Source organism: Eschscholzia californica, unplaced genomic scaffold (assembly GCF_041429995.1).
Source record: "Eschscholzia californica isolate CP2 unplaced genomic scaffold, dmEscCali1.0.p SCAF_5, whole genome shotgun sequence".
NCBI lineage: Eukaryota > Viridiplantae > Streptophyta > Magnoliopsida > Ranunculales > Papaveraceae > Eschscholzia > Eschscholzia californica.
The window spans coordinates 22,894,792-22,922,221 of NW_028238472.1; the positions used below are offsets into that span (position 1 = coordinate 22,894,792).

The 27,430-nt window shown below is 39.3% G+C and overlaps 1 protein-coding gene and 1 pseudogene across 2 annotated transcripts; one reads left to right on the plus strand and one right to left on the minus strand.

Annotated features, from left to right (window-relative positions):
• Window positions 1–13,580: 13,580 nt before the first annotated feature.
• On the plus strand, window positions 13,581–16,913 carry LOC147537857 (uncharacterized). Its single transcript, XM_086643334.1, has one exon. The coding sequence runs from the start codon at window positions 13,656–13,658 to the stop codon at window positions 16,218–16,220; it is 2,565 nt and encodes an 854-aa protein (XP_086499460.1). The 5' UTR covers window positions 13,581–13,655; the 3' UTR covers window positions 16,221–16,913.
• Window positions 16,914–16,996: 83 nt separating this feature from the next.
• Window positions 16,997–17,752, minus strand: LOC147537858 (large ribosomal subunit protein uL13w pseudogene; annotated as a pseudogene). Its single transcript, XR_015225950.1, has one exon. The product of XR_015225950.1 is annotated as a large ribosomal subunit protein uL13w pseudogene (transcript).
• Window positions 17,753–27,430: the final 9,678 nt, after the last annotated feature.

The following is a 27,430-nucleotide window of genomic DNA, read 5'->3' on the forward strand; positions in this document are numbered from 1 at the left end:
TTTAAGGTGAGGCCCTTGTTTGAATTTCGGCTTAAAGCTTCTTCGGATGATTTTGTTCATAATGGTGGTGGCGAATGGTGGAGTTGGTCATGATGAGGGTGGAGACCCCCCCACAGGTCTTCATTGCCCGGGATGATATCTAATGATATCATCTCCCTTCTTGCGAGTAGGTCGCCTTCTCTTTTCCACAGTCTTCCGTAGGAGTCTAAGGCTTGGTTCGAGCTTGGTTCTTCCCTTGGTGGTTCATTGAACGAACTTTCTTTCCCCATTTCAGATAGACATTTATAATGTTTTTTGTAGCAATTCCTCCTGTAATACACATTATTATGAATGAAAGTATTTTTCTTCTTAATTATTTATTTTTTTCTCTTCTGTCTGTTGGCCTTGCTAGCCCTTACCATTTTGGATGAGCAATTTCATCAGAGCTGGTGATAGCCGACCTTTTATCCTTTTGCCACGAGTGTTTATTTCCCTTAAATCACAATATTTGTGAATATCGTGTCTTCAATGTGTCTTTCTCGCTTAAATACTTTCATTCTTAAGTCGTAATTTTACTTTCTAACTTCGCTCTGCTTTCTATGGTTCCTTTTTCTCTGAACATCTCGTCTTCTAGATCTTAAAAAGATTGCTACTTCTCCTTCTGATCCTTTATTTTCTGGTCAGGTACGATACTCTAGCACCATGACGGAGGAAGATCATGCGTCCCTTCACGAAGAAGAATCTATTCTTTTGGGCTTGAACTTCTTCTTCCTACGTCAGAGTAAAGAATAACAGTGATCTCTGATCGTCTTGTTGGGTTTACGAAACTTTCTTCAAGGCTAGGCTATTTCTTCTCTTTCTTTCTTTCTTTTTTCATGGAAGTTATGAACTATTTCGGCATTTTTCCCTTTTCATTGAACCCTAACGCCGTTCGGATTGTCATTTCTTTTTTCCTGATCTATAAGTAGTTGAAGGCCAAGGCCAGCTTGCGTGCCTTTGTGCAGATCTATCAATTGAGTGACTAATTTTTCATGGTATTATTTTGCGTCTTGCCAAAATCTCTGTTTTTCTAATTCACCGGCATGGAAAGACTATAAGGGGAAGTTTTGGGCCGGTAATTATAAGGCCCAAAATGGGGAAGTTAAAGAGAATCAGGCCCAATACTAAATAATAATGAGGAAAAAACCCAGTAGGTAAAAATACAATTTTACCCTCCAAAATGAAATTTTCCGCCCAAATCAACGTCAAAAAACAATTTTGAACATTTCTGAACAATCTTTGGTTTGCTCTCGACAATTTTGTAAATTTCTGAACAAATCTTAGTTTGTCTCAACAATTTGTAAATTTTTGAACAAATTCGTTCTTGCTTAGACATTGTTTTGCCAAAATATTTCGCATTTTTTTCTTTTGCATTTTACATAGACAAACTAACACAAACATTTTGGCTACAACATTTTTCGATTTGTCTTGTGAAAAAATAAATGGTTTCGGCATTTTTTGTTTTGCCTTCGACATAAATATAAAGACTAAAGCATTTATTTATTTGTCCTTTACAAAAATTAAAATGTTATGCATATTATCCTTTGTATTTAACAAATCCGTTAACGAACAAATAATATTTTGACTAATACATTATATATGTTGTTAAGAACATTATATATGACGCCAACATTTTATAATAAGTCGGGACATTATTATAGATATTGTCAACATTTTATAACAACAGAATGATATATGTTGTCAACATATAAGGGTAAAAATGGAATTATGAAAAAAATATGTTGTCTTGTTAACAACATAATTACATATATTGTGAACATTTTGAAAAATGTTCAAAAAATGGGTTTTTTGACATTATTATTTTTGAGTGGGTTTTTTTCTTATTAGGGTCTAGATTTTTGGGTTTTCACTCATTTTTTCTATTCTAATTTGCTTGATGGTGACGTCATTCCTACCCTGCCTGGTATTGTTTAGACTTTTGTTTGACTTTTCCCTATGTTTGCCATATTTGTTTTGATGGATCTTGTTTTTGTAGTTTCTTAGAGAAATAAGTTTAAGTCTGCTGCTCAACCATCATCATCTTCCAAGAGGCCGTGCATCAAACATTTCGTCGATAGGCGTGATTAGAATGTTTCGGGGGTCGTTATTCGAGAACCAGGCAACCCTATCTTTCCTTTTGCACCTCATGTCATATTCTTTTCCGAGACGAGATTAAAGCTCTTCCGAACGTTTCTAATTTGTATATTTTTGTAATATTAGGGCTCTTTTGGCGGTGAGACCCCTCCAGTGGGGGAATCTCCCTTTGCTTCAACTGCCAATTTTTTGGGTAATCGTTCTAGAGCCGAAAAAGGGAAGTCGCTTGTGGCCGAGTCTCCGAAGTCTCTTCGTCCTCTTGTCTCCAGACTGGTGGATAGTCTTCAACACCGCTTTCGTGATGAGGTTATTTTTCCTACTTGTCTCTATATTTTCTTTATTAAATTTCTAATTCTATTATTTTATCGGTTATTTTTCCTGCGTAGGGTTCTCTAGCCAGTCTTGATGTTACCGCCTGCCATGATGCACTCGATGGTCTTCAGAAGGAGAAGAGTCTTCTTGAGATAGAACTCCAGTCTGCGAAGGCTGATGTGCAGACCAAAAGTTATGACTTGCCGATCGTTCGTGTAGAGAATTCAACTACGGAACTCCAACTCAGCTATCAGGAATTGCATTTGGTTGTTTACACAAAGGAAGTTGTTGCACTCAAGAGCCGAGAAGAGGGGTACGTCACTCAGAGAGAGAAGGACAAGATTAATTTCCAAAACATAATGCGTAAATGTGTTTCAATGGAAACGACTTCTGAGGACAAGGTGATTTCCACTTATAGATGAGGATATGAATACTCTCGCCTAATGCGGAAACAACACAAGTTGGGCTTCAAATCTGGATGGGAGTGTTATGGGCAACCCTAACCAAACTCTTTCTCTCTGTAGGGTCAAAAAAAGTGGGTGAAGTCGTTACCCTTTTTGTTTAAGAGAGGGATAAAGGATAATCTTCTTTCTAGTGATGATGAGTCGGATGATGAGGTTATGGATTCTGTGATGGTGGTGGAGGATGATTCTGACGAAGACTCCACTTTCTTTGTGCATCAGCGTCCTATTGTTCCTTCTTTCCCCGAAGGTGGTCTCTATTCGTTTCAAGATATAAGGGCTTTTGGAACTTCTTCTTCCACTTTCGGAAATGTTTGCCTCTTATTGTTATTGATGTTCTTTGTTAGATCTATATGCTATTTGATAATGAGTTCTGCCACTCAGGGGTTGAAGAATAGGGTTGTCTGGTTTTATCATGGGCTATTAACTTATCTGTATTCGGGGCCTGAATAGATACGACGTTGTTTATTGTTTGTGAGTTTAGATAGGGCTCTCCCTTAGTGCAACTCTGCGTTTCGAATAAGGTCCCTTTTAGTTTAATTTGAACTTGAGTTTTGAATAAGACTCCTCCCTAATTTACCGTTGAGTTTTGAATAGGAATCCTCCTTGATTTATATTGAGGTTAGAATAGGGCTCCTCCTTAATTTATATTGAGGTTAGAATAGGACTCCTCCTTAATTTGAGGTTATAATATGACTACTCAATTAATGTTGGGTTTAGTTTTGAACAGGACTCGTCCTTTACCCCTAGTTGTAGCTTGGGCTATCAGAGTTGATGCCTGCTTGAGCAAGGCTTATTAATTTTATATTTTGAATATGACCTCTCCTTGCCCCTGGTCGTCGCTTGGGCTATCAGGATTGATGCCAGTTGGAGGAGGGCTTACTTGATTCTAAGTTTCGAATATGACTTGTCCTTGACCCGTGGTCATAACTTGGCTTATCAAAGCTTTTGTCTTCTTGAGCATGGCTTATTTAACTATAAGTTTCGAATAAGACTTCTCCTTGACCCCTTGGCCTATCAGTGTTGTTTCCTGCTTGAGCAGGCCGTATTTAGATTTAAATTTCGAGTAGGACTTCTCTTTCATCTTTGGTCGTAATTTGGGCCATCAAGGCTTTTGCCTGCTTGAGCATGGCTTATTTAGATTTAAGTTTCGAATATGACTTCTCCCTAACCCTTGGTCGTAGCTTGGGCAATCACGGTCGATGCCTTCTTGAGAATCATTTATTTAAGTTTCGAATAAGACTTCTCCTTATCCCTTAGTCGTAGCTTGGGCTATCACGGCTAGTGCGTGCTTGAGCAGGGCTTATTTATTTTATCAACTGATGCTCAGCCGTTGGCGTTTGTGGAGTTTTGCAACCTTTGTCGATTTTTTGAATACTTAATTTGGAAACTATTTTTCGAATTGAGAAATATTAAGGTTCCTACATAAAGTGGTTTAATGATTATTGAAAACTAAAATGAATTAACTGTAAATGAAGGCCATACCTTATGATCTCGTTTTCCCTTCACGTAGAGGTTTTTATTCTTGCATATCGGCTGCTTCGCCTTCTTCAGGCTTTTCCTCCGCTCTCTTGTAATCTTTGGTCGAAACTAGGTAGCACCCTCTTGTTATTCTTTGGTTTCCTTTGAGTGGCCCTGCTAAACCCGTTTCGGGGATCGAAAATGTCATCATTAGATGGCTTAGGGAGACGATTACCCCTGAGTTTTGTAGGAAATTTCTTCTTGGGATGACATTGTAGGCGGAAAGCTTTTCGACTCTCATGAAAACTAACATGATCATACGATTAACTCTTCCATTCTCGATTCATGGAGGTATTGATATTATCTCATATGTGAGGACTTTGTTATCCCCGAACCTTCTGAGGTAAGATTGGTAGGGCCTCAAGTAGTGAGGGCCTACGCAAAGATTTAGGAAGAAAGCTCCACTCATGACTTCGGTAGAGCTGCCTGTGTGGACCATGATTTGTTTTACACTCCATTTTGCTATGGCAGCCAAATTACTAGTGGATCAGTATGTGGGGTAAATACACCAAGTAAATCATCAGCTATGAAGATGATTAAAGGAGTTTCTACTTCTTGTTTCATGAATATAGAAGGTGGTCCCGTTGCCTTGTCTGCGAACCTTCGTCGGGCATCTTTGGTGCTCCCACCAGAGGGTGGACCTCTTGCGATGGTGGTAAGGGTCCCCACAGCTCTTGGCTCCAAATCCTCATCGGATTCCTTCTCTTTGTTGGGCTTTTTAGCCGAAGTAAAATGGGTTTTTATGTCGAGCCCTGACCCAACTCCTCTTTCCCAGAAGGTTTTTTCACTTTATACTCGATTGATTGGGTCTAATATTCATGTTTGTGAAGGATATATCCGTTCGGTCTGAAAGAGATGTCCTTCCAAAGGAGTGTCCTTCGACCAAGATGGCAATGCGATCAATTTGTCAGTTAGGATAAAGATGAAGATCATCCAGTCCGATCCAATTAGGGGTCGTAGTGCTTTGCTAGAAGCCAACTACGATCGTCGGATCAATTCGATGATTCGCGGCTAACATAAACTGGATCCTACAACGAGTTACACATAAGAGTGGTAACTTGATCGGAGAGAGTTGACTAGAGATAAAGTGGCAAATAAGTGGATTGGATCCATTATTGGTAAGGCCAAATAGTGTTTGGAAGAATCCAAACACATACACACAAACTCGGGCCCGAAAGGGAGCCCGGGGGTGCCCATAAAGGGCTCGGCCATGTGATGGCCGACCTAAGCTAAGGGCCGGCCAGCACATGGCCGGTTATGAGCTTCAAGTGGGCCAGCCATAAGCCCATAAGAGGGTTATAGTGGCCGGCGACACTAAACCCTAAAAGGGGTTACTTTGGGATAAGTCTAAAGAGAGATTTTTTTAGGAATCCTAGTTTGGGTCAAATACTTACTCTATGGTTCCCTATAAATAGACCTCCTTAGACCTAAGTGTGGGTACAACTTTTGGTGAGCTTTTGTGTGGAATTTTCTAAGAGAGAAAATTACACATCTCTCTATCTCTCTCTCTCTCAATATACAGCTAGTGGAGAGAGAGAGGAAGTTAGAGAGAAGCTCAGTTCTATCAATCTAGTCAAGAGGAATGGTTCTTCTCAACCATCTATTGAGTCCTAGTGGACATTAAAGAAGGGAGATCAAGTTAACCAACTCGATGTCTCAAGTAGAAGAGCTACACATGAAGCTCTCGATCTTCAAACGCGATTGGAATGGTTCGAGGGAAAAACGCGATAAAGGTATTTATTCCCTCTTCTATTTCATTGTTTAGTTCATGTATAATCGATCCTGATAATCTAGTGTTAACATATAGATGTTGAGATTCCGCTTAGAACACGAGATTTAATGTATTAAATACGCATGAAACCCTACAGTGGCATCACGAGCCGGTTACATGAAACTAACTTTGAATAGTCGAATTAGAACATGATTGATTAGATAATTTCATGTTTGACATAGAATTGATTAGTTTAGAACTAATCGGATAGAAAGAAATCGAATTTTGAAAACGTTTTCGAAAGGACGATTGAAAAAGGTTGATTTTTTGAAAAAAGGGTTTTCAAAAAAGTGTTGTTTTTGATGGAAATTCAAAAACAGCAGCTATAGCAGCTCGGAACAGGAAGAAAACAATAAAAAGAACAAGTTTTTAGGAGGAAGAAGGGGTCTGTCCCAGGTCGGACTGACCTGGACGCGTCCGGCCAATCGCGTGCGCTGGCACGTCTCCCAGTCCCTCTCGGACGCGTCCCAGTCCGACTCGGACTGGGAAGTCCCAGATTATCTCGGAAGGTCGCGTCATCAGACATGACCATGAGAACTCCTAGCGCGTCTCCGGCTAGGATCCGAGACGCGACTTTCACGGCTCCAGACGCGTCTAGGGTAACCTGGGCCGTCTCGGACTCCTAGTCCGAGACGACCAAGGATGCGTTCTAGGGACGCGTTTGATAGCTCCCATGTATCTCGAATGCGATCCGAGATGCAGCTGCTTGGGGACGCGTCTGGCCTAGAACCAGGACGCGTCCACCCGAGGGTCACGGCACGGCTCGGAACGTGCCGAGCCGGGTCCGGCCAGAGGCCGGACCTTGACTTTGACCAATCTTGGTTCCATCCTTGACTGGTCAAAGGTCCCCTGACCAAGTCTGACCGGGATTTTCAGAGTTTGACTTAGGAACCTTTTGGGCCTTGATCCAAGTGGGAGTTTTAGTCTGTTCTTCTTCCGACCTCAACCTTAATTTTTTCGAAATTGACCCCGATTATGCGATAATCCAAACGGAGTTTTTCATTAAAACGGTTTTAGAAATCATTAAGGAAGAAACGTGACATAAATTAGTCCGTATTTTACGAAAAAATAGACTGAGAATCCATGATAGACATAGGAATGTCATAATTTCCCACGAATAGCAAACCTAGAAACGAATCTAGGATACATACTTTTTCTATGATTGTCATATTTATAAATGTATGTACATATATGTGATTGCATAGTGTAATGTACCTTTAGATAGGTAAACGTTTCTTGATTCTAAGCACAAGTGTAATGTGCCCGAATAATACTTAGAGTATAGGGTCTAGAGAAACCATTGACGAATCGAATGATGAGATCATGATTCGAGTGGGAGTACTCAATGGTGGTTCACGGATATGAATCCAAACGAAACCTTAGGCGAAGAAGAAAAACATTACGCAAACTCACATAAATCTTTACGTAATAAATCACAGTTAGTTATACCAGAGTTCACAGTAACGTAACTTGATAAATTACGTAAAAGTCCCCAAAAGGAATTTTGAGTAATGCCTACCTAGACTAAGACACCTGTTGATCCCTTGTTCATCGGTGGTGGGTCGGCCTTCGCAAAGTGCCATGTTTTACCTCGGGATGATACGGTAGATCTATAGCAGAGGTCTACATGTCTAAATGGTTATTCTCAACGAGTCAGCAAAATTGTTTTGGATTTCGAGACAAAAGGATGAATATAACACATAAGTGCTATTCATCGACCAAGAGTCATAGGAATATGATCAGCAAAGAGTTTGCTCACCCAGGATGACAGAATTAAGGGCAGTGCCTTAGTACGCTTAGCCCCGTAGCAATGGGATCTTGGAATCATATTATTCAACCGGGGACGGATTTGAATAATGTAGCAAAAAACTGTGTTTTTGCAATGATAATAAGTTTTAGGATTTTGCTTTTCTTTTAGAGTAGGGTATATATGACTATTAGAAAATAGTTTTCCAACCTTAGTTCATTCCTTCAGAAGGAGTTAACCGAAAAATTATTTTCACGATTGGTAAAGAATCCGAGAAACATTCTCGCATTCGAAACAAAGGAAACGTCCGAGAATATCCCATTCCCGATGTTCACTACCACTTCAAACGACAAGGATATGATTAGCCAATAATTATTTTGTGAACATCCATAAAGTTCTTCTCTCTCGTAGGGATTAATGATATGGATGCTAACACAACCATTCAACAACCTGAGGAAAAGTTCCGATAGATGTCGTGAATGGAGAGGTTGGTCCCTCGAAGAAAGTCGTCTTGAAAAGAACATTAAGGAATATTGAATCTAATAAGCATTTTCTTATGATTGTGTTATCGAAGGAATATAAGAAGAGTTCTTATAATTCATAAGGCATAAGGGTTAGAGTTTTAAAAGCAATGGCTAAGCCATTACAAGAAACTACCCTAAGTACCTAGAAGACGAAGAAACGGAATTGGGAATTCTGATTCTTACATCTTTGATGACAAAGTCGGTTCTAGGAGAACTAAAACGTTAACAATGATACCATAGGCTATAATCAAAGGATTCAAACCGGTCAACTCTGTTTTGTCATTGCGCCAAATTGACATAAGACACATGAGGAAGACCCAGTGGTATGGACTTCTAAGTCTAATGATTTTGAATCATACGACACATGTGAATTTTGTTCAAAAGGACTATTTGACAAAGTCACCTTTTGAAAGGAAGTTATGACTAGTAAACTAATAGTTTTCATACATACAGATGTATATAAAACTATTGATACACTAACGAGAGTTAACCTGAATCCACTTGACAAAAATATAAGTCATTCGATTAGATTGAGATGATAAATATTTGAATCAGAAATTTGATGACCATCAAAAGAAGATGATAAATAGTTTCTCACCTTGCTCCACAAACACATCATATGGGTGATGAGTCCAGTTGGAGTAATCGATTCATGTTAGACATGAATCGATCAATGATGGGTTTAAGCAAATCTTCCGAACACTTTCTCGGATATATTCTCGAACACGGTCGTTCATCCTAACTAACCACATTGCCTTAAATAGCTGAAAAAAAAACACCATAAGAGTATGGGTTTGGAATGGTTCCAAAAGTGGTCTTTTCTTAAGGTCTAAAGATATGAAACGTAACTGGTTTTCGAGAACCAAGTTTGCATATCAAGAAAGTATAATTATTTATGGGATAAATAAATATTGGGGATTCTTCCACAAGCAATCAGATAACAAGGTGGTTGTTGCTCGTGGTGGTGTCTTCCTTGAAATAAGAGTTATTCCAAGAAGACAAGTGGGAGAAATATTAGATATTCGATCTGAACAACAATCTGACAATGGTATAAAAAATCAAGAGTGGTATACGAATGTCAGAATTTGCGGTTCCTATCTATATTAGCCGATAGATATGGAAATAGAGGAGGAGATAGAAGATCTCGGAGATCCTCCCGCATAAGTGGAATTAGATTCGCATGAGAACCCTCAAGAAGTTGAGAGCATCTCAAAGTTGTTCAAACCCCTTACAGACCTTAAAAGCTCATAATCTGTCTCAGAAGATTGAGATCCTACTGAAGAAGAAAAGAAGCTAGCAATAACGGAATCACTCTGAAATATGGCTTGGAGCCATATGATCAGAATGGAATCCATGTCTGAAATCAAGTTTGGAACTTGGTCTATTTGCTTAAAGGAATGGTTCTTGTTAAAGTACAAATAGATTTTTCAAAGTGAAAAATAGACAAGGAAGGAAACATTGGAGTTTCCAAGAGCATGACTGAGACAGAAGGTCACAGAATTCATCGTATGGACCTTGAATACACCAACCCTCGGGTCACAATGCTCAAGACCATAATGATCGATCACTAGAAAAAGAATCTGTGATGACACATTCCGAAGGAAGTTAACTCTTCTAAAAGGCTAGTGAAAATTGCAAGCTTCAAAATCCATCGAGAGATTTAAGCAGGCAAGTAGGAGTAGGAATCTTCGATTCAGCAAAGTAATCAAGAGTTGGTTTCTTTGGGAATGAAGAGAAATCTTGAATTCAAGAAGTTCAAGAAGGTTAGTAGGAGTGACCCAGTTTTCTTTGGTCTGGTATGTAGAAGACATACTAAAATTGAGAACAACATTCTGATGTTGAAAACAGTTTAGAACTAACTCAATAAAAGGACCACATAAAGGTGAAACGCTTTTGGGCACCAAAAGGATCTACATAAATAAATCGAGAAGGTGATAAGACTTGTTCAAGAAATGATCTTGAAGAGTCTAATGTGAAACACTCAAACAAAGTGATTCTACCCAAGTCTCATGGCACATAGCTTAGCGAGATTCAGCATCTGAAAGATTCTGATGATCTAGCACGCATGAGAAAAGATGGTTATGCTAAAGGCATAAGATCGGTCATGTGAGACATGATTAGCGTTCGCCTCGACGTCGTAAAATACTTGGAGCATGTATGGTGGTCACCAATCAAAACCGGATGAGCTGATCTGGATCACACAATGTACTTAAGAAGAACTTGTGCGAACTCGGTATGAAAATAAACGGTTGAAAAGTCATATATTGGAAACTTCCAGAATAAGATGACAATCTTGACATGGAAGAACAGTAAGTTGGAAGGGTTCCAGGCAGAGACTGTTGCAAACTTTACAAATAAAAGAAACTTGAGAAGTTTTAATTCAGTATGGAAATACTGAAGATTATCATGGGGATGATAACAAAGCAAAATCCACATAGATTTAATCTATTAACTAAACTGTCACCTTAGACTAAGTATGGAAGTAATACTAGAGTCATAGGCATTAAGCTTTAAAAGCTTAGACTAGTAAACTTGAGGGTGTAAGGAGTTACACGGGAAGGCTCAAGATTTACAAACTCTTATCATCAGAAATAATTTAGTTATTTCGTCGTTAAATCGTGGTTTAGTATTTAACCGACAGTCCAAAAAATAGTGAAGCATTCCAAGTAGGTTTATCAGATGCGTCATCTGGTAAATGAAACCCTACTAAGTGAATATGGAATAGATTCATTATTAACTCCCTAGTCCAGGTCATTGCATGGACAACAATGACTCATGAAGACTGGCATATGAGATTGACTGATAGCGCTGTTTCATGGGCTATAGGAATATAGTATTCAAGTCAATTACATGGGTGTATGATTGGGGAATATACACTGGATAACCCAAACATGAGAGTTCTTCAAAGTGTTTGAAAAACGTCAGGAACACTCATAGGCAAGATTGGAGAGATTCCTTAAACATGAGTACTCCACTCATCTTCTATAAGGAATGTCGAACTTTGGCACCGTTAACGCCGCGCCGTAAAAGGAGGTTATAAAGGCCGATTGCTGGGGGAGACATGATAGATATGAAGTTAAGTGGGAGTACAAGAGTGGATTATATCCTCCTAACTAGGTTAGGAATAGTATCTCCGGCCCACTTGAGGAGAAGCAACTGAAAATGTGTGGCCACACTCTAATGGATTAAAAGTTAATCATTAGCTTTGCAGTTGTTCTCCAGATCAAGAAAGTATGAAAAGATATGACGTATCAGATGAGATATGAAGTGACATGGGAATCGGGCATTGCACTTGTTCTAAGGACAAGTGGGAGACTGAAGGATATATCCATTCGGTCTGAAGGAGATGTCCTTCCAAAGGAGTGTCCTTCGACCAAGATGGCAATGCGATCAATTTGTCAGTTAGGATAAAGATGAAGATCATCCAGTCCGGTCCAATTAGGGGTCGTAGTGCTTTGCTAGAAGGCAACTACGATCGTCGGATCAATTCAGTGATTCGGGGCTAACATAGACTGGATCCTACAACGGGTTACACATAAGAGTGGTCACTTGATCGAAGAGAGTTGACTAGAGATAAAGTGGCAAATAAGTGGATTGGATCCATTTAGGGATGTCAACGGGGCGGGTTTGGGACGGTTCATCCCCTTCCCAACTCCGTCCCGTTAGCAAACGGGTTTTACCATTACCGTCTCAATAATTAATCGGGGCGGATATTCAATTACCGTAACCGCCCCAAGTTAAAATTGCTAAACCATTACCGCCCCGCCCCGCCCCGCCCCGTTTAATATAACATGTGTCGGGTCGGGTCGGGTTCAAACAAAATATTTTGTGTTATGTTTCACAAAAGTTATTTTAGTTTGAAGTAACATAACAATCGTTAACAAAATTTTATAAGACTTTGAGTTTATCAATCATAAACACTACAACTACTTAAATAATCTATATAACAAAACAGGACTTGTTTAGGTGACTGGGACAAAATAAATGAGGATGACTAGGATAATATAAAAGACCCTTAGAACCCCTCATCTTCCACTCACAAAACCTTTACTGCCCATTAAGTCTATATTGTCCATAAAGTCTAAGCAAACAACTTCTCTGAAGTCTCTTAATCTTCTCAAAAGATTTCTCTCTTCTATAAATAATATGGATTTTTTATTTTTTGATATATTTTGTTTTTTTAGCTTGAGCTTAACTGTAAAGCAAAAGATTCTCTATTACTGTTCTTATGGTTGATTCTCTATTACTACAATACATTGTTAATTTTTGATTTTTTTTTTCTTCTCATTATGGTGGATGCAAGGCTCTCCATCTCAATGCAAAGGTCAAATTGTAAAGCAAAAGATCAAATTTGGATGATGGAACCTACAATTGTTTGTTACAGATATGCCAATTTGCATAGATGGATCCATATGTAATTCCTTCCAGTGAGCTCTCGAGGTCATAAATCAATGCCTTATAGCTTTAATGTTAAGGTTCTTCCTTTCTTGAGATTGTGCAAAGGTGTCCATTATCGTCTATTTAGATGAATTCATATGTTTAATTCCTTCCGGTGAACTCTCAAGGTCATAAATCAATGCCTTATAGCTTTAATTTAGGTTCTTCCTTGAGATTTTGCAAAGGTGTCCATTATATATCCTTTATGCAACTTCAGCTGGACTAATGTCATTATAATATTCTCACTCATTAAATTATATATCCATTATCATTTTTGTCTCTTTAAGACTAAAACCTATTTTGAATTTCTCTTTCCTTATTGCTCATATATGGAAATTGAAGTTAGCTCTTTAGAAAGAAGGTTTTTTATTGAATTCGAAGTTACTTATGTTAATGGTGAAATTTTTTTGATACCACAGTGTATTACTCAAATACTTTTTTTTGTTGAAAGCATACTCAAATACCTTAATCTTTGTGTTCTCAAAAAAAAAATGAAAGATGATATTGTTTTTAAAAGGTCATTCATTTTGATAATGAAAGGTCCACTATTTTGTATCGCTTAAGTGCTCAACGAGAGTCTTCGTGTCGGAGGCACAGGTTATGCCTAGTATAAAACATAACATAGTTTTTTTTTTTTTTTTTTTTTTTTTTTTTTTTTTTTTGGCGACAATGGAAGCTAGACGACCGAGCTTGCTCCATCGTTTACACAAGAAGCGACTCAAGCTCAGGACCGGTCAAAATGTAAAGATGCGAAAACAGAGAAACCATGCATGAAGGATTGCACGATAGTTGGTTATGATGAGAGAATGCTGCTTCATTCCGAAGTTGAAATGAAGGATCACCCTCACCCAGAAAGACCAGATCGTCTAAATGCAATATTGGCTTCACTAGCCTCCGGCGGCATATTTCCTGGGAGATGCATTCCTATTCCTGCTAGAGAAATTACTCGAGAAGAACTCCAGCTGGTCCACACTCCTGAGCACGTCGATGCTGTTGAGTTTACAAGCTGTATGATCTCTAGTTATTTCACTCCGGATACATATGCCAATGAGCATTCAGCATGTGCTGCAAGGCTTGCTGCAGGATTATGTGCAGATCTTGCTACAAATATTATATCTGGACAAGCCAAAAATGGGTTTGCTTTGGTGCGGCCTCCTGGGCATCATGCTGGTGTAAAAGAATCTATGGGGTTTTGCCTCCACAATAACGCAGCTGTTGCTGCACTTGCTGCCCAAGGTGCAGGTGCTAAGAAAGTGCTAATTGTTGATTGGGATGTTCATCATGGAAATGGTACACAGGAAATATTTGATGCTAGTAAATCGGTACTGTACATATCCTTACACAGACACGAGGGAGGAAAGTTCTACCCTGGTACTGGAGCAGCTGACGAGGTTGGTACTTCTGGAGCCGAAGGATATTGTGTGAATATTCCATGGGAGTGTGGTGGGGTTGGGGATCGCGATTACGTGTTTGCATTTCAGCATGTTGTGCTTCCCATAGCTTTAGAGTTTGCTCCTGATCTGACGATTATATCGGCAGGCTTTGATGCTGCTAGGGGTGATCCCCTTGGTTGCTGTGATGTAACACCTTCTGGTTATGGGCAAATGACACAAATGTTAATGTCTCTTTCGAGTGGAAAATTGCTTGTTATTCTTGAAGGAGGCTACAATCTTCGCGCTATATCAGCTTCTGCTACAGCAGTGATCAAGGTACTACTTGGTGAAAGCCCTGACTGTGAACTGAACGTTGCACCAACGAGACCTGGCTTGCGAACTGTTTTGGATGTCTTAGAGATTCAAACTGAATTCTGGCCTAACCTGGAATCCACTCAAACAACACTGCAGTCCCAATGGGCATCATATCTTTTGCAAAAGAAAAAATGTCAACCAGAACCAACCACGGAAATTCAACAGCAGGGTGTGCATATGACCAACCTTCAAAACGGGGAAGGGATACAAGCAACCTCGAGATCCCCAATGTCTACAAAGAAAGATAAAGGAGCAACTGGAGTATTGCCCGACAGAATGTCCTCATTCCCTGAGAAGATGCCAATGGTCTCGGCAAAGATATCACAACAGTCTTTGGCGGGAGGGCAATCTGAGGTGGACGAGCAGTCATTTGAAGATGATAAAGAGGATGATATCCGATCGTCAGTGATTGAAGAGGGTCAGAAGAGGGAAATGAAAGAAAGGGAACGAATGGTAGAAGTGAAGTACAAGAAAAGAAGTGATAAGGAGAAAGAGGAGAGGGTGAAAGAGAAGCAGAATGAACAGAGAGAAAAGGAGGGGAAAGATAGGAGAGTAAATGAAGAGAAAGAGAGGGAGAATAAAAGGAAGAGAAAAGACGAAGAGGGAGAGGAAGAAATGAGGAAAGAGAAAAAACGTGAAGATGAAAAGACAGGGGAACAAACAGAGAGAAGAGTGAAAGAAACAACCAGAGAGGAGAGGAAAAGAAAAGAAAAAGAAGAGCGGAAAAGAAGAAAGAAGTCAGAGGAGAAGCGGACGGATAAGGAAGAAGAGGTTAGAGAAGAGTTGGACGCTATAAGGATGCATAAAAAGGAGGATACAAGAAAAGAAGTGAAATTTGAGAAAGGCAAAAAAGTAGTAGAAATGAAGGAGAAATCCTTTGACTGTGATAAAGAGAATGCCATTGGATTGTCTGTGATAGCAGAGCCTCATGAGAGGAAAATGAAAGAAATGGAGGGGAACGTGGAAGTGAAGTACAAGAAAAGGAGTGAAAAGGAGAGAGAGAAGAGATTGAAGGAGAAGCAAAATGAAAAGCGAGAAAAGGAGGAGAATGAACAGAGAGAGAAGAAGCGAGAAAAGGAGGAAAATGAACAGAGAGAAAAGGAGCGAGAAAAGGAGGAGAATGAACAGAGAGAAAAGGAGAAGCGAGAAAGGAGAGGAAATGAGGAGAAAGAGATGGATAAAAGGAAGAGAACAGTTGAAGATGGAGGTGGAAGGAGGAAGGAGAAAGAACACAAAGATAAAAAGAAAAGAGAGGAAACAACAAGAGAACAAGAGAGAAAAATAAAAGGAAAAGAAGAGAAGAAAAGAAGAAAGAAGTCGAAGGAGAAAAGGACAGATGACGAAGAAAAAGGTAAGGAAGTAGAGAATGATGTATCGAGGTGCAAAGAGTACGATACTTTGAAAGAGAAGAAGATAGAAAAAGTGAAAAAAGTAGTAGAAACGAGAAAAGAAAAAGATAGGAAGAACATGAATGGGGAGAAGGTAACAAAGAGGTTGGATTCAGATGCTCCATCTTTTCCTAGGTGCAAACATCTTATTAACCAACCGACTACTGTCCTTGATCCCCCTGAGGGTAGTTGTATATAAGTGTCTGGGTTAGGCTAAGTGTCTTATCGAGAAGGTAAAACAAAAGTTCATTTTTGAGAGATATTGGATTCAGTACTGGAAATCGTTCACATGTTGCAGAATGGGAAAAACTGCAAGGACAAGACTATTGGGTGTTCCACGGCTACAACTATGGATTTCTTTTTGTGCTATAGGGATAAATCAATTGTAGTTTTTTTGAAGTTAATATATCCCCATGACCCATGTTCATTTCTCTGGACCCAGTTTCTTTATTCTCTGTGCTTAGTATATCTTTTGAATTGGTAATGCAGAGAAAGGAGCCAAGAAGAGAAGACGCTTCCTCGTACCAAAATGGTGGAAATGGGGACGAAAAAGAGTCATGTATAATCTCATGCACGGGCGTCATGCTGTTAGCAAACGTGCAAACGGACTTTCCTGAGCGTCTAACTTGTGCGATTCCGTAATTTTTTGGTAATATATTTTGTGCCCATTCTAATTCCCTATACTGTTATCGTTGCTCTCTGGTTTTGTATAACTAGATGAAGATGAGTAGAAATATTCCTTTTACAATGTGATTTTAGTAGCAGTATTGCTATTTTTTTTTATTATATGAATTCTTCGTTAACTAGTGTTAGAGACGTCTGATTAGCAGTTTAACTCTTAACTGCAAACTTGTGAGTAACGTCATGAAAGATGCTGTAATTTACTTTTTGATATGTTATTATTCGCATTATGGAAACAAAAAAAAAAAAAAAAAAAAAAAAAAAAAAAAAAAAAAAAATTATAACTGAATCCCATTACAAAAAACGATAAATACTAGTAGTAGAAGATAGAAAACAGAGTCACAAAAATGAAATCAAAGAAGACTGAAAGCAGTCTTTGTCCTCACAAAATTGTCATTCGAAAAAACTAGGATATCTCTGATCTAACTTTAACTAATACTTGACTGGAGCAAGAATTTCTAGCTGGGGACCAAGAGATGCCTCGGCTGCTTTCTCGGCCTTGACTCTCAACTTCGTCAGCTGCTCCTTTCTTTCATACACAACTTGGGCTCTCTGCTTTCTCTTCTCCTCGAGTTCCTTGATGGTGTCATAGTAATTCCACCCAACCTCACTTGATAATCTACCCAACAAGCAATACTTGTGTCCAGGTTGAAGCCTCAAAACCTTTAGGGCATCAGGGATAACCATCCTCTTTGTCTTATCATATGGTGGTGGAATACCCTCATAAGCTTTCAATCTTGCAAGTGCAGCAGCACCTCTCTTTGTCTTGTGGGGAATCATCCCACGAATGGTTCTCCAGAGGATTTTAGCTGGAGCACGGAAATGAATAGGACCATGAGAAGGTTTAGTGTTCATCCTCTTCCTGAGAAAACGAAGGTATTTCATTTTCTGACGAACAAGTCCACCGGAAAGACAGATCTCTTCACAACGAACGACGACAACTTTCTGGCCATTGAGAAGTTCTTTGGCGACAATGGAAGCTAGACGACCGAGCATGTGGTGGCGGGCATCAACCACCACTCTCTTAGCACAGATTCCTGAACCAGAAACTATGTTATGTAATTGATAATATAAGATTAAAGTTTTAGAAACATAACATTAAATAAAACATATATTTAATATATATCGTACTAATCGGTTCGGGGCGGAGTTTACTATCTAATACCAAACCCGCCCCGAACCCGATTATTTGTTTTAACTTCATACCAAACCCGAACCGTTTAATAAACGGGTTGGTAAAACCCGTTTCATTAGGGGCGGGTTTCGGAAAAAAACCGCCGGTTCGGACCAAATTGCCACCCCTAGATCCATTATTGGTAAGGCCAAATAGTGTTTGGAAGAGTCCAAACACATACACACAAACCCGGGCCCGAAAGGGAGCCCGGGGTGCCCATAATGGGGCCGGCCATGTGATGGCCGACCTAAGCTAAGGGCCGGCCAGCACATGGCCGGTTATGAGCTTAAAGTGGGCCGGCCATAAGCCCATAAGAGGGCTATAGTGGCCGGCCACACTAAACCCTAAAAGGGGTTACTTTGGGATAAGTTTAAAGAGAGATTTTTTAGGAATCCTAGTTTGGGTCAAATACCTACTCTATGGTTGCCTATAAATAGACCTCCTTAGACATAAGTGTTGGTACAACTTTTGGTGAGCTTTTGTGTGGAATTTTGTAAGAGAGAAAATTACACATTTCTCTCTCTCTCTCAATATACAGCTAGTGGAGAGAGAGAGGAAGTTAGACAGAAGCTCAGTTCTATCAATCTAGTCAAGAAGAATGGTTTTCCTCAACCTTCTATTGAGTCCTAGCAGACATTAAAGAAGGGTGATCAAGTTAACCAACTCGGTGTCTCAAGTAACACATGAAGCTCTCGATCTTCACACGCGATTGGAATGGTTCGAGGGATAAACGTGATAAAGGTACTAGTTCATTGTTTAGTTCATGTATAATCGATCCTGGTAATCTAGTGTTAACATATAGATGTTGAGATTCCGCTTAGAACGCTATATTTAATGTATTAGATACGCATGAAACCCTACAGTTTGACATATTTGTCGAGCTTTCCTTTTCTTACGAGCTCTTTTATAAGATTTTTGAGGTGTCCGCTATCCTCTATTTTATGGTCGTGTGCCCTGTGGAAAACGTACCATGCAGTTGAGTCCCTAGGCCCGAAGTCCTTTTTATAGGTACTTGGCTTGGGCAGTTGGACCTTGTCTTTCTTCACGAGGACTTGTAATATCTCATCTCTTTTCTGAGTTAGAGGTGTATAGGAGTTTTATTCAGGTCTTCCTCTCTTGTATCGATCCTGCTCTCTCTCATGCCCGTTTTGTTCTTGTTCCCTTCGTTTAGGTTGCTCCTTTTCGTACTGGATCTTCGCAACTTCTTTAAAGTTTGTAGTCATCTTCTGCCTATACGATAGATTTGACGATTTCGATGAATTCTTCAAGAGTTACTTTGTGCGATTTCATGAAGTACATCATTTTGGCGTATACCTTGTTTCAAGGCAATGTAAGTGACCTTGGGGTCTTGATCGGGTATTTAAACCATAAGGTTGGGGAACCTTTCCCAGTAGTTGGCTATTGGTTTTCCTCTTACTTGAACGATATTAAACTGATCCTCTGCTAATTTTGGCATCGCATAACATCCTTCAAAGGTAGTGCAGAAGACAAATGCGAGTTCGTCAAAAAAATGGATAGACCCCAATTCGAGAGCCTCGTACCATGACTGTGCGGGCCCATTTAGGACTGTAGGGAATGTTAGAAGTGACTGGAATATGGATTGGTATCGAACCCGGTTCACGACCCGCCAACCCGTTTACAAGGCAATGGTAATTGCCTGCCGAGATCGAAAGTCTCGGCGCCGAATTTTGGACCCGTTAGCGGAGCTGATTACTGAGACATAGCTAGTATGCGAAGCAGGCCTGTCAGGCAGAGCTGGACTCCGAGACAGAGCTGGACTCCGAGACAGAGCTGGAATGCGGAAGCTAGGCTTATGTCGGTGATTAGTGTTATTCGTGTATAATGTCGGTTGTAGAGAGACGGTTGTATAGAGTCGGTGAGGCGGCGGGATTAGGGTTTCGTGGCTATATAAACTAAACCCTAAGGAGATATTAGTAGGAACAATCTCACGAATCTCTTGTGTAAACTTGTTTGCTTATCATAGGGGAAATCATCGCGCCGTTGTCGCCGTGGAGTAGGTCTTACCAATCAAACCACGTAAATATCTGTGTTCTGTTCTTGATTGTTCTTTACTATGCCTATTGCTTGTCTTGAATTACTCGTATTGTTCACATTAACCCCGATTGGGCACAACAGGGAAGACCAAACACCATGTCAATTAGTCTGTCGTGCTCAGACTCATGAGCAAGATATAATTTCATAAGAGAGACGTTGGGGTCGCCAGTGTCGTTGTAGTTGTCGAGGTGAGGTCACTTGAAGTTCTTCGGCCTCGAAGACTCCAATATCTCAGGTATCATGGGTGGTAGACTTATCCTGGTCGTAGCTGGGGTATTTCTTTCCTCGTCAAGTAGAGTCGTGGCTGAGAATTTGAGGGCCCGATGCCAAACCTTACGGGAGACCCTTTAGTACGTTAACATAAAGTTGAAAATGCATTTCACATTTCAAATAAATAAATATTCAAAATTATTCAATAATATAGAAGACATTACATTGTTCACGAAACCAAACCTGTAGTATGAAATTTCTAATGATCGCTTCAATTAATTTTTAGTGAAGTTTTTTTGGGATGCAAGCAGTATAAAAACAAAGTAATTAGACTCCTAGTTGATAAAAAAACATAATGAATGTTAGAGACGATAGTCAAAACATGTAGAACTAAGATTTCATGTCATAATAGGCTAACATAAAACTTGATAATATTGTGAAAGTTATTTTGGTATAAAACTGAAAATTATATACCGCACAACAAATTTAAAAATCAGAGAAATGTCCATGCTCACGAAGTCTAATTTGGTTTGTACCAGTTTAAAAAACAAGGTTGAATTTTCTCCAAAACCATGAAACCCTAGAATATTTGAAACCTCATTAGTTACAATAAGAATATGTGATATTCAGAGCGGCAGCAAGAATAACTAGGGGCCCTTATGGAACCACCCTAAGAAAATAACAAAAAAAGTGTCATGTATGGGAGTTGAACATACGACCATTGACGCATCGAGCAAGCTCGTCTCCATTAGGCAATTCATAATACACATATGTATAAGCTCCATTATTATAGTATATAGCAATTCTGGATCGGCCCCTGTTTGGTGGGGGGCCAGGGCGGACGCCCTGCCCGCCCCCCTCAAACATGGGCTTGTCGTAGAGCCTAGTGAGCTCTGCCACTTGATGTACAAGTACATCGTTGGATTCTGAACGTCTTCCAGCTCGCCTTCAACAAACTCTGGAGTATAGACCGCGTCAGCCATATGAGACATATCATCAATACCGACTTGTTCATTTTCTTTGTGCAACAGCCTAAGGGCTTCTGTGCACTCTGCGTCACTACGTATTGCGAAAGTTGTTGTTGGTGTCGGAAAAGGCGTTTAACCTCAGCCACCAACTCCTTTGGACGAGAACATTCGGCTACGTTATGAGTTTCTTCTTGTGAAGAAATCTTTGACCTGAATCATTTTAAGTAAACAAAAGATAATTTTGTGAAGAATGGAATAAAACTTCAGGTTACCGAACTATGATTTTGTTAGAGTTAGCCCTCCTTCTAGTGCCAATATGCTGATGTCAAAATTTATCAATCTTCGAATCAGACAGAGTAAAAAGACTTGATGTTGGATCACGTCGGAATGAATGATTCTGCTCCATTAGTTGGGCTTAGATCCACTGGTCAGGATTAAGACTACTCTTCCGTCGTTTGGAGATTTAAGGTTTCCTCTTTGAGTTTATCTCGTATCTCAGATATTTAGAAGTTTATTTGTTCTAGGATCTTTACTAGATATCCTGCCGAGTTGATATATCTTTAGGAGATGTTTCCTCCTTTTAAGACTTTTGAAGCCCAAGTTACTTAAATACTTAAGATCATGGTCGACTGATGTCTTTGAGAAGATTTGGGATGGAGTAGGTAAGCGTGTGGTGCACTTCTGCGTTCTTATATTCAGGGCTTAAGGCATCGGCCTTGCTTACGTGGACCCTCCTGTACGCCTCATCATTCCCGGGGCAGACTTTGTTGTATTTGAGGTAATGCAGGGCTGAAGCTCTTACGACAATCTTGCCGATCTCCCGATTATGGGCTTAGGTGACAGACCTCTTTGGGCTCACGGTCTTGTTGCCTTGAGACGGAGTGACCTGTTGGGCTATTGGTCTTTTCTTGAGTTATTGACGAGAGTCAATAGATGACTATTTTCTGTATCATCATAAAAAATCATGTATATTCGAGAATTAGAAAGAGAGAGTCGATGAGGCAGTGTGTCAGCGGGATTAGAGTTTTAGTGGCTATATAAACTAAAATCTAAGGGTTTGTGAATGTCGAAAACTCACGAATCCCTTCTGTAACTTGTTTTCTTATCATAGTGCAAAATAATCACGTCTTTGTTCGCTATGGAGTAGGTCTGACCTACCGAACCACGTAAATGTCCTTATGTTATGTGTGATTGTTCATTTCCTATTGCTTTTTCTTGGTTTGCTATGTTTTCGTCGTACCACACGGGTATGATGATGCGGTAGAAAGGCATTGATTCTGATGATGACCATATGTATACGTCGCTTCTGAGGATGATATTTTTTATGAGTGTTTATCTTCTAACATTAACATATCTACAGTCACATAGTTATCGTGTGTGAAAAGATATTCGGCTCTATCTGGCCTTCCACATCATTGTTATTCTCTTCCGGCAGATCTGAGCTCAAGGAGGCTGATTATAGTTGATCTACTTACTTTGTGCTTCCTCAGACAATACCTTCCTGATTTCACTAGTTGGTCCTTGCCTTTTACCGCTATATTTTTCCTTGACTAGGTTCAAAAGTTTATTTCGAAATTCTGTGATATATATTAATTGAGCACCTGGAAACGCAAGGTTTAAAATTTTGTATGTGGCGGAGGACTTTAAAATTTTGTGCCATGTAAAGTAGGGATTTAACATTCTGTTCCTCGGAGAGCAGAACTTTGTAGTTCTTTTACCTAGCTGAACAATGTTTTATAATTATGTGCCTAGCAAACCAGAGTTTTGAAACTTTGTGCCTAGCCGAGAAGGACTTTTACAATGTTGTAATAATTTCTAAATATACAAGATATTTCATTAGAATAGTTGACTCGAGATTCGAGATTCCATTTCATTTAAATTAATCAATTTTACGTAAGGAACTAAAAATGGTAGATCTACCTGAAAAAGTCTCTATCACGCCCTTCACAAAGGCTTTTACCTCTGCATTCCGTGGTATAGGCAGGACATATCCACAAGCGTCACGAGATGGATGTCTCGGACAACACTACCATTACTATATTGTATGGTTCTTCCAGATTAGGAAACTATTTGGCTGCAGAAGACTTCTGCAAAAACCTTGATTTCCTCACGACACTATCTCCTACCTTGAATGCTCTCTAATTTGTGTTGGATTTGTGTTGTCTTACTACCGTGCTCTGGTATACAATAATACAAAGTTTTCGAGCTTTGCATGATCTCTGACCTCTTCTATGAGGTCCAGGTGTTATTTGATTATTTCTTCACCTTTCTCGGTGTTGAAATATTTGACCAGAAAGGTTGCCATGTCTATCGCCATAGGAAGGACAGATTCTATGTTGTTGACATTTATAGGGAGTCTCTCCCGTTGCTTTTGTAGGTGTAGGTGTAGTTATGTACGCCCAACGGACACTATGAAGCTCATCTGCCCATGTTTGTGGTTGGCTTCAAAAGTCGGACCATTTAGGACAGTAAATTTTTTGAAAGAGTAGAGATTTAAAATGTCAACATCAGATAGTACTTAACACCATTTGAAATAAACAAACTTTGTTTTCCTGCATCTTAGTATTACATTGTTACTTTTCTACTTTGTTAAGTACGTAGGTTCTTATATATTGTCTAGAGTGTGAATTCTTCAAATTGTAAGTGTCCATGACAGGTCGGTCGGGCTGAACTCGAATATCACTTCAAAACTCGAGCCTGACACGTTTATTTCATTAGATCGATCGGGCTGAACTTTCCATTGGGTTTCGGGTACCCGCAAGCTTTAACGTACTCGGGTGTTCATGATGGGTTTTGGGTTCTCCGATTTTTTTTCTCATCCCTACACAATTTCGACTGATGGTAGACGTGAAATCCGTCATTTATTGACTTGTGTTAAAAGATATACATGAAATAAGGTAAGTATAGGCTTTCATGCCCCTAGATAGCCTTAAGGATCTTTATATGATCTTTAATGACCAAGATATCTTTAATGATGGTAGTTATTGAACGTATTTAATTCGTGATGTATCTATACAATATTGAATATACTGACTCTTAAAGTCCATATCAATAAATAAGTATATAAAAAAACTACATGAACTTCAATATATACCCATACTAACACATAATTAACTATATATTTCTACCTCTACTGAGTATCAAATTTCTAACCTTCAGATATTTCTTTGGGGAAAGCTAAATAGTTTCCGGGTATGAAATTTTAAAGGAAATATGCAAAATTTTGAAAAGTTTCTGGGGAAACATATTTTATGGGGAATATGGTTCAAAATAAAAACCCTCCACCTCACCTCTCACTCTCTCTCCACCTCACCTCTCCCTCTTCTTTGACTAGGTCGCCGACCGGAAAAATTTTCGGACAGCGAGCATGAAAAAAAGAAAAAATTTCACTCACTCTCTCTCTCTCGAAACTCTGGCGAAGGGGTTTTTCCGACCGGCGACCTAGTCGGAGAAGAGAGAGAGGTGAGGTGGAGAGAGAAGATGAGGTGGAGAGAGAGGTGAGGTGTAGAGAGAGTGAGGTGAGGTGGAGGGTTTTTTATTTCCCTCTAACAATTTACAAAATAAAATTGTCAAACAAAATTGACCAATTTTTGATCACCGGAAACTATTATGTTTTCCCCAAACCGCTGGCCTTTGAAATAGATGCACTATTATTGAGATTAAACCTTAAGTGCATTCCATTAGTAAATGCAAATGAAACACGTGAAGTTTATTTAGTGTTACGTTACGTCAAAAACAGAATTACATGATTATAATAGACAATCATGCATCATTTGAATTCGATAACATTATAATAGATATGCTCATAACTGTCATAAGCTATTTCCAAGACTCAAGACAGTAATAGAGCTTACAGATCATACAAATTACATACACTCCAATACATACCTGTAAGAAATTCTCAAACCCTATTTTATTCCAATCAATTCTAAATTGTGATTACAACTTGTATTTATACTAGTAATGAAGAAGAAGAAGGAGAGAAAGAGAAGATCTGTTATTATAACAGAATTAGTTATAATAACAGATTTAGTTTTAACAAACTAAAACAGTTTAGTAACTAATCTTATTGTTTACTATTTCAGCTAGCTGACTCGTGAGTGCTTTCAGACGAATGTGATTTGCTGACTTCTGGCTGTCTTCAGACACGAACTGACTTTGACCAAGAGGACCACGACCAGGGCTTGACTTATAGTCAAGATGTATTGACTGGTCCACATATAAAAGGATGAGTTAGAAAACCCTAACTCATTTTTCTTCTGTTCGAAACCCTAGCCTCTCTTCTGTGCGAAACTTTCCTTCTCTTCTGTTCAAAACCCTAGCACCTTCTTCATGTAACAGCTACTGTTAACAGCCCCCCTCAAACTCATGGTGAAGATGAAAGATGATCCATGAGTTTGCTTCGTAGTCGAGCAAAAACCTGAAGCGATAACCCTTTTGTAAAGATATCCGCGAGCTGTTCTGTTGTGGAAATATGAAGAACTTGAACCGATCCATCAGCCACTAGATCTCGAACATAATGAAAGTCGACCTCAATATGTTTGGTGCGAGCATGGAAAATGGGATTCGAAGCGAGGTATTTTGCAGTTATGTTGTCACAGAACAACTGAAAGGGCTTTTGTAATGAACACTTGAGTTCATTCATCAGGTATGAAATCCAAACTAATTCTGTGGCTGTGGTAGATAAAGATTTATACTCTGCTTCTGTAGATGATTTCGCAACAGTTGCATGTTTCTTAGAACTCCATGATATTAGATTAGAACCAAGAAAAACACAGAAACCACCTGTAGACTTTTGAGAGTCTGGACAACCAGCCCAGTCTGAGTCTGAGTAAGCAGTGAGTTGAGTAATATTGCTAGGAGATAAACGAATACCAGATCCCACAGACCCTTTTAAGTATCTCAAAATCTTTTTGACTAGAACCAGATGAGAAGAAGTGGGTTTATGCATAAACTGAGCTGTATAGTTTACTGCATATGAAATATCTGGTCTTGTTAAGGTTAGGTACTGAAGAGCACCAACTAAGCTCCTATACTCAGTAGGGCTAGGTAGCTCATCACCATCTGAAATTGAGAGTCTCTGACCACTAGAAACAGGTAGCTTAGATGGTTTTGAATCTAGTAAAGATGCCTTTTGAAGAAGTTGTAAAGTATATTTTTGTTGGGTTAATAGTATACCTGGTTTAGCAGACCCTTGAGAGACCTCAATTCCCAAAAAATAAGCCAGAGGTCCTAAGTCCTTCATCTTGAATGTACCACTAAGATCACTGATTAACTTGTTGATGAGAGGCAGTGAGCTGCCTGTGAGTATAATGTCATCAACATACAATAACAGTACTATCATCTCTGAATCTTTATGAAGTATGAACATGGAATGATCTGTTCTACTCTTATGAAAACCATAATGGTAGAGAAAGGTGGCAAATCTATTGAACCATGCCCTAGGAGCCTGTTTAAGGCCATATAAGGCTTTATGAAGGTGACAAACATAAGATTCTTTATCTGGTTGTACAAAACCAGGAGGCTGAACCATAAACACTGCCTCATCCAAAATTCCATGAAGGAATGCATTTGACACATCTAACTGTCTTATATGCCATGATTTTGTTACTGCCAAAGAGAGAATCAATCTTATAGTAGTAGCCTTGACAACAGGACTAAATGTCTCTGAGAAATCCACACCTTCTTGTTGATGGAATCCTTTTGCAACTAATCTTGCTTTATATCTTTCAATAGTACCATCACTTTTCTGTTTGAGCTTGTATACCCATTTGCAGCCTAATACATTCATTGAACTTTGATATGGAACTAATGACCAAGTTTTATTTTCCTGCAATGCCATGTATTCTTCTTGCATAGCCTGACACCATTCTTTCTGTTTGGCTGCCTCTTTATATGTGGTTGGTTCAGTAGGTAGTTTTAGAATGGAAAGATAGGCTACATTGAGGGTGTGAGATGATGAGTAGTGAGCCACAAAGTCAGTGGGTAGATTTTTTTGCTTGATAATACCATTTCTACCTCTAGTTATTATGTGCTCAGTTTGTGGTTGAACTTGAGAGATAGCTGGTGTACTAACAGTATTGTTAGGTGTCCCTATCTCATGAGCAGACAACTCCCTTGAGTTTGAATTAGCTGGTGAGCTAGTACTAGGACTAGATGTACCTAATTCAGGCTGTAAGGACTGGGTAGTGATAAGAGAGGGCAGAGGTAATGAAATGAAAGGCTCTGAACTCTGATCACAACTAGACTTGTTCTTATGGATGTTGGTGTATGGAAAACTACCTTCATCAAAAGTAACATGTCTAGAAATGTATAGTCTTT

Bases quoted from the DNA above. Each gene is read 5' to 3' on its own strand.
- LOC147537857 (XM_086643334.1), top strand. From the start codon at position 13,656: ATGAAGGATTGCACGATAGTTGGTTATGATGAGAGAATGCTGCTTCAT.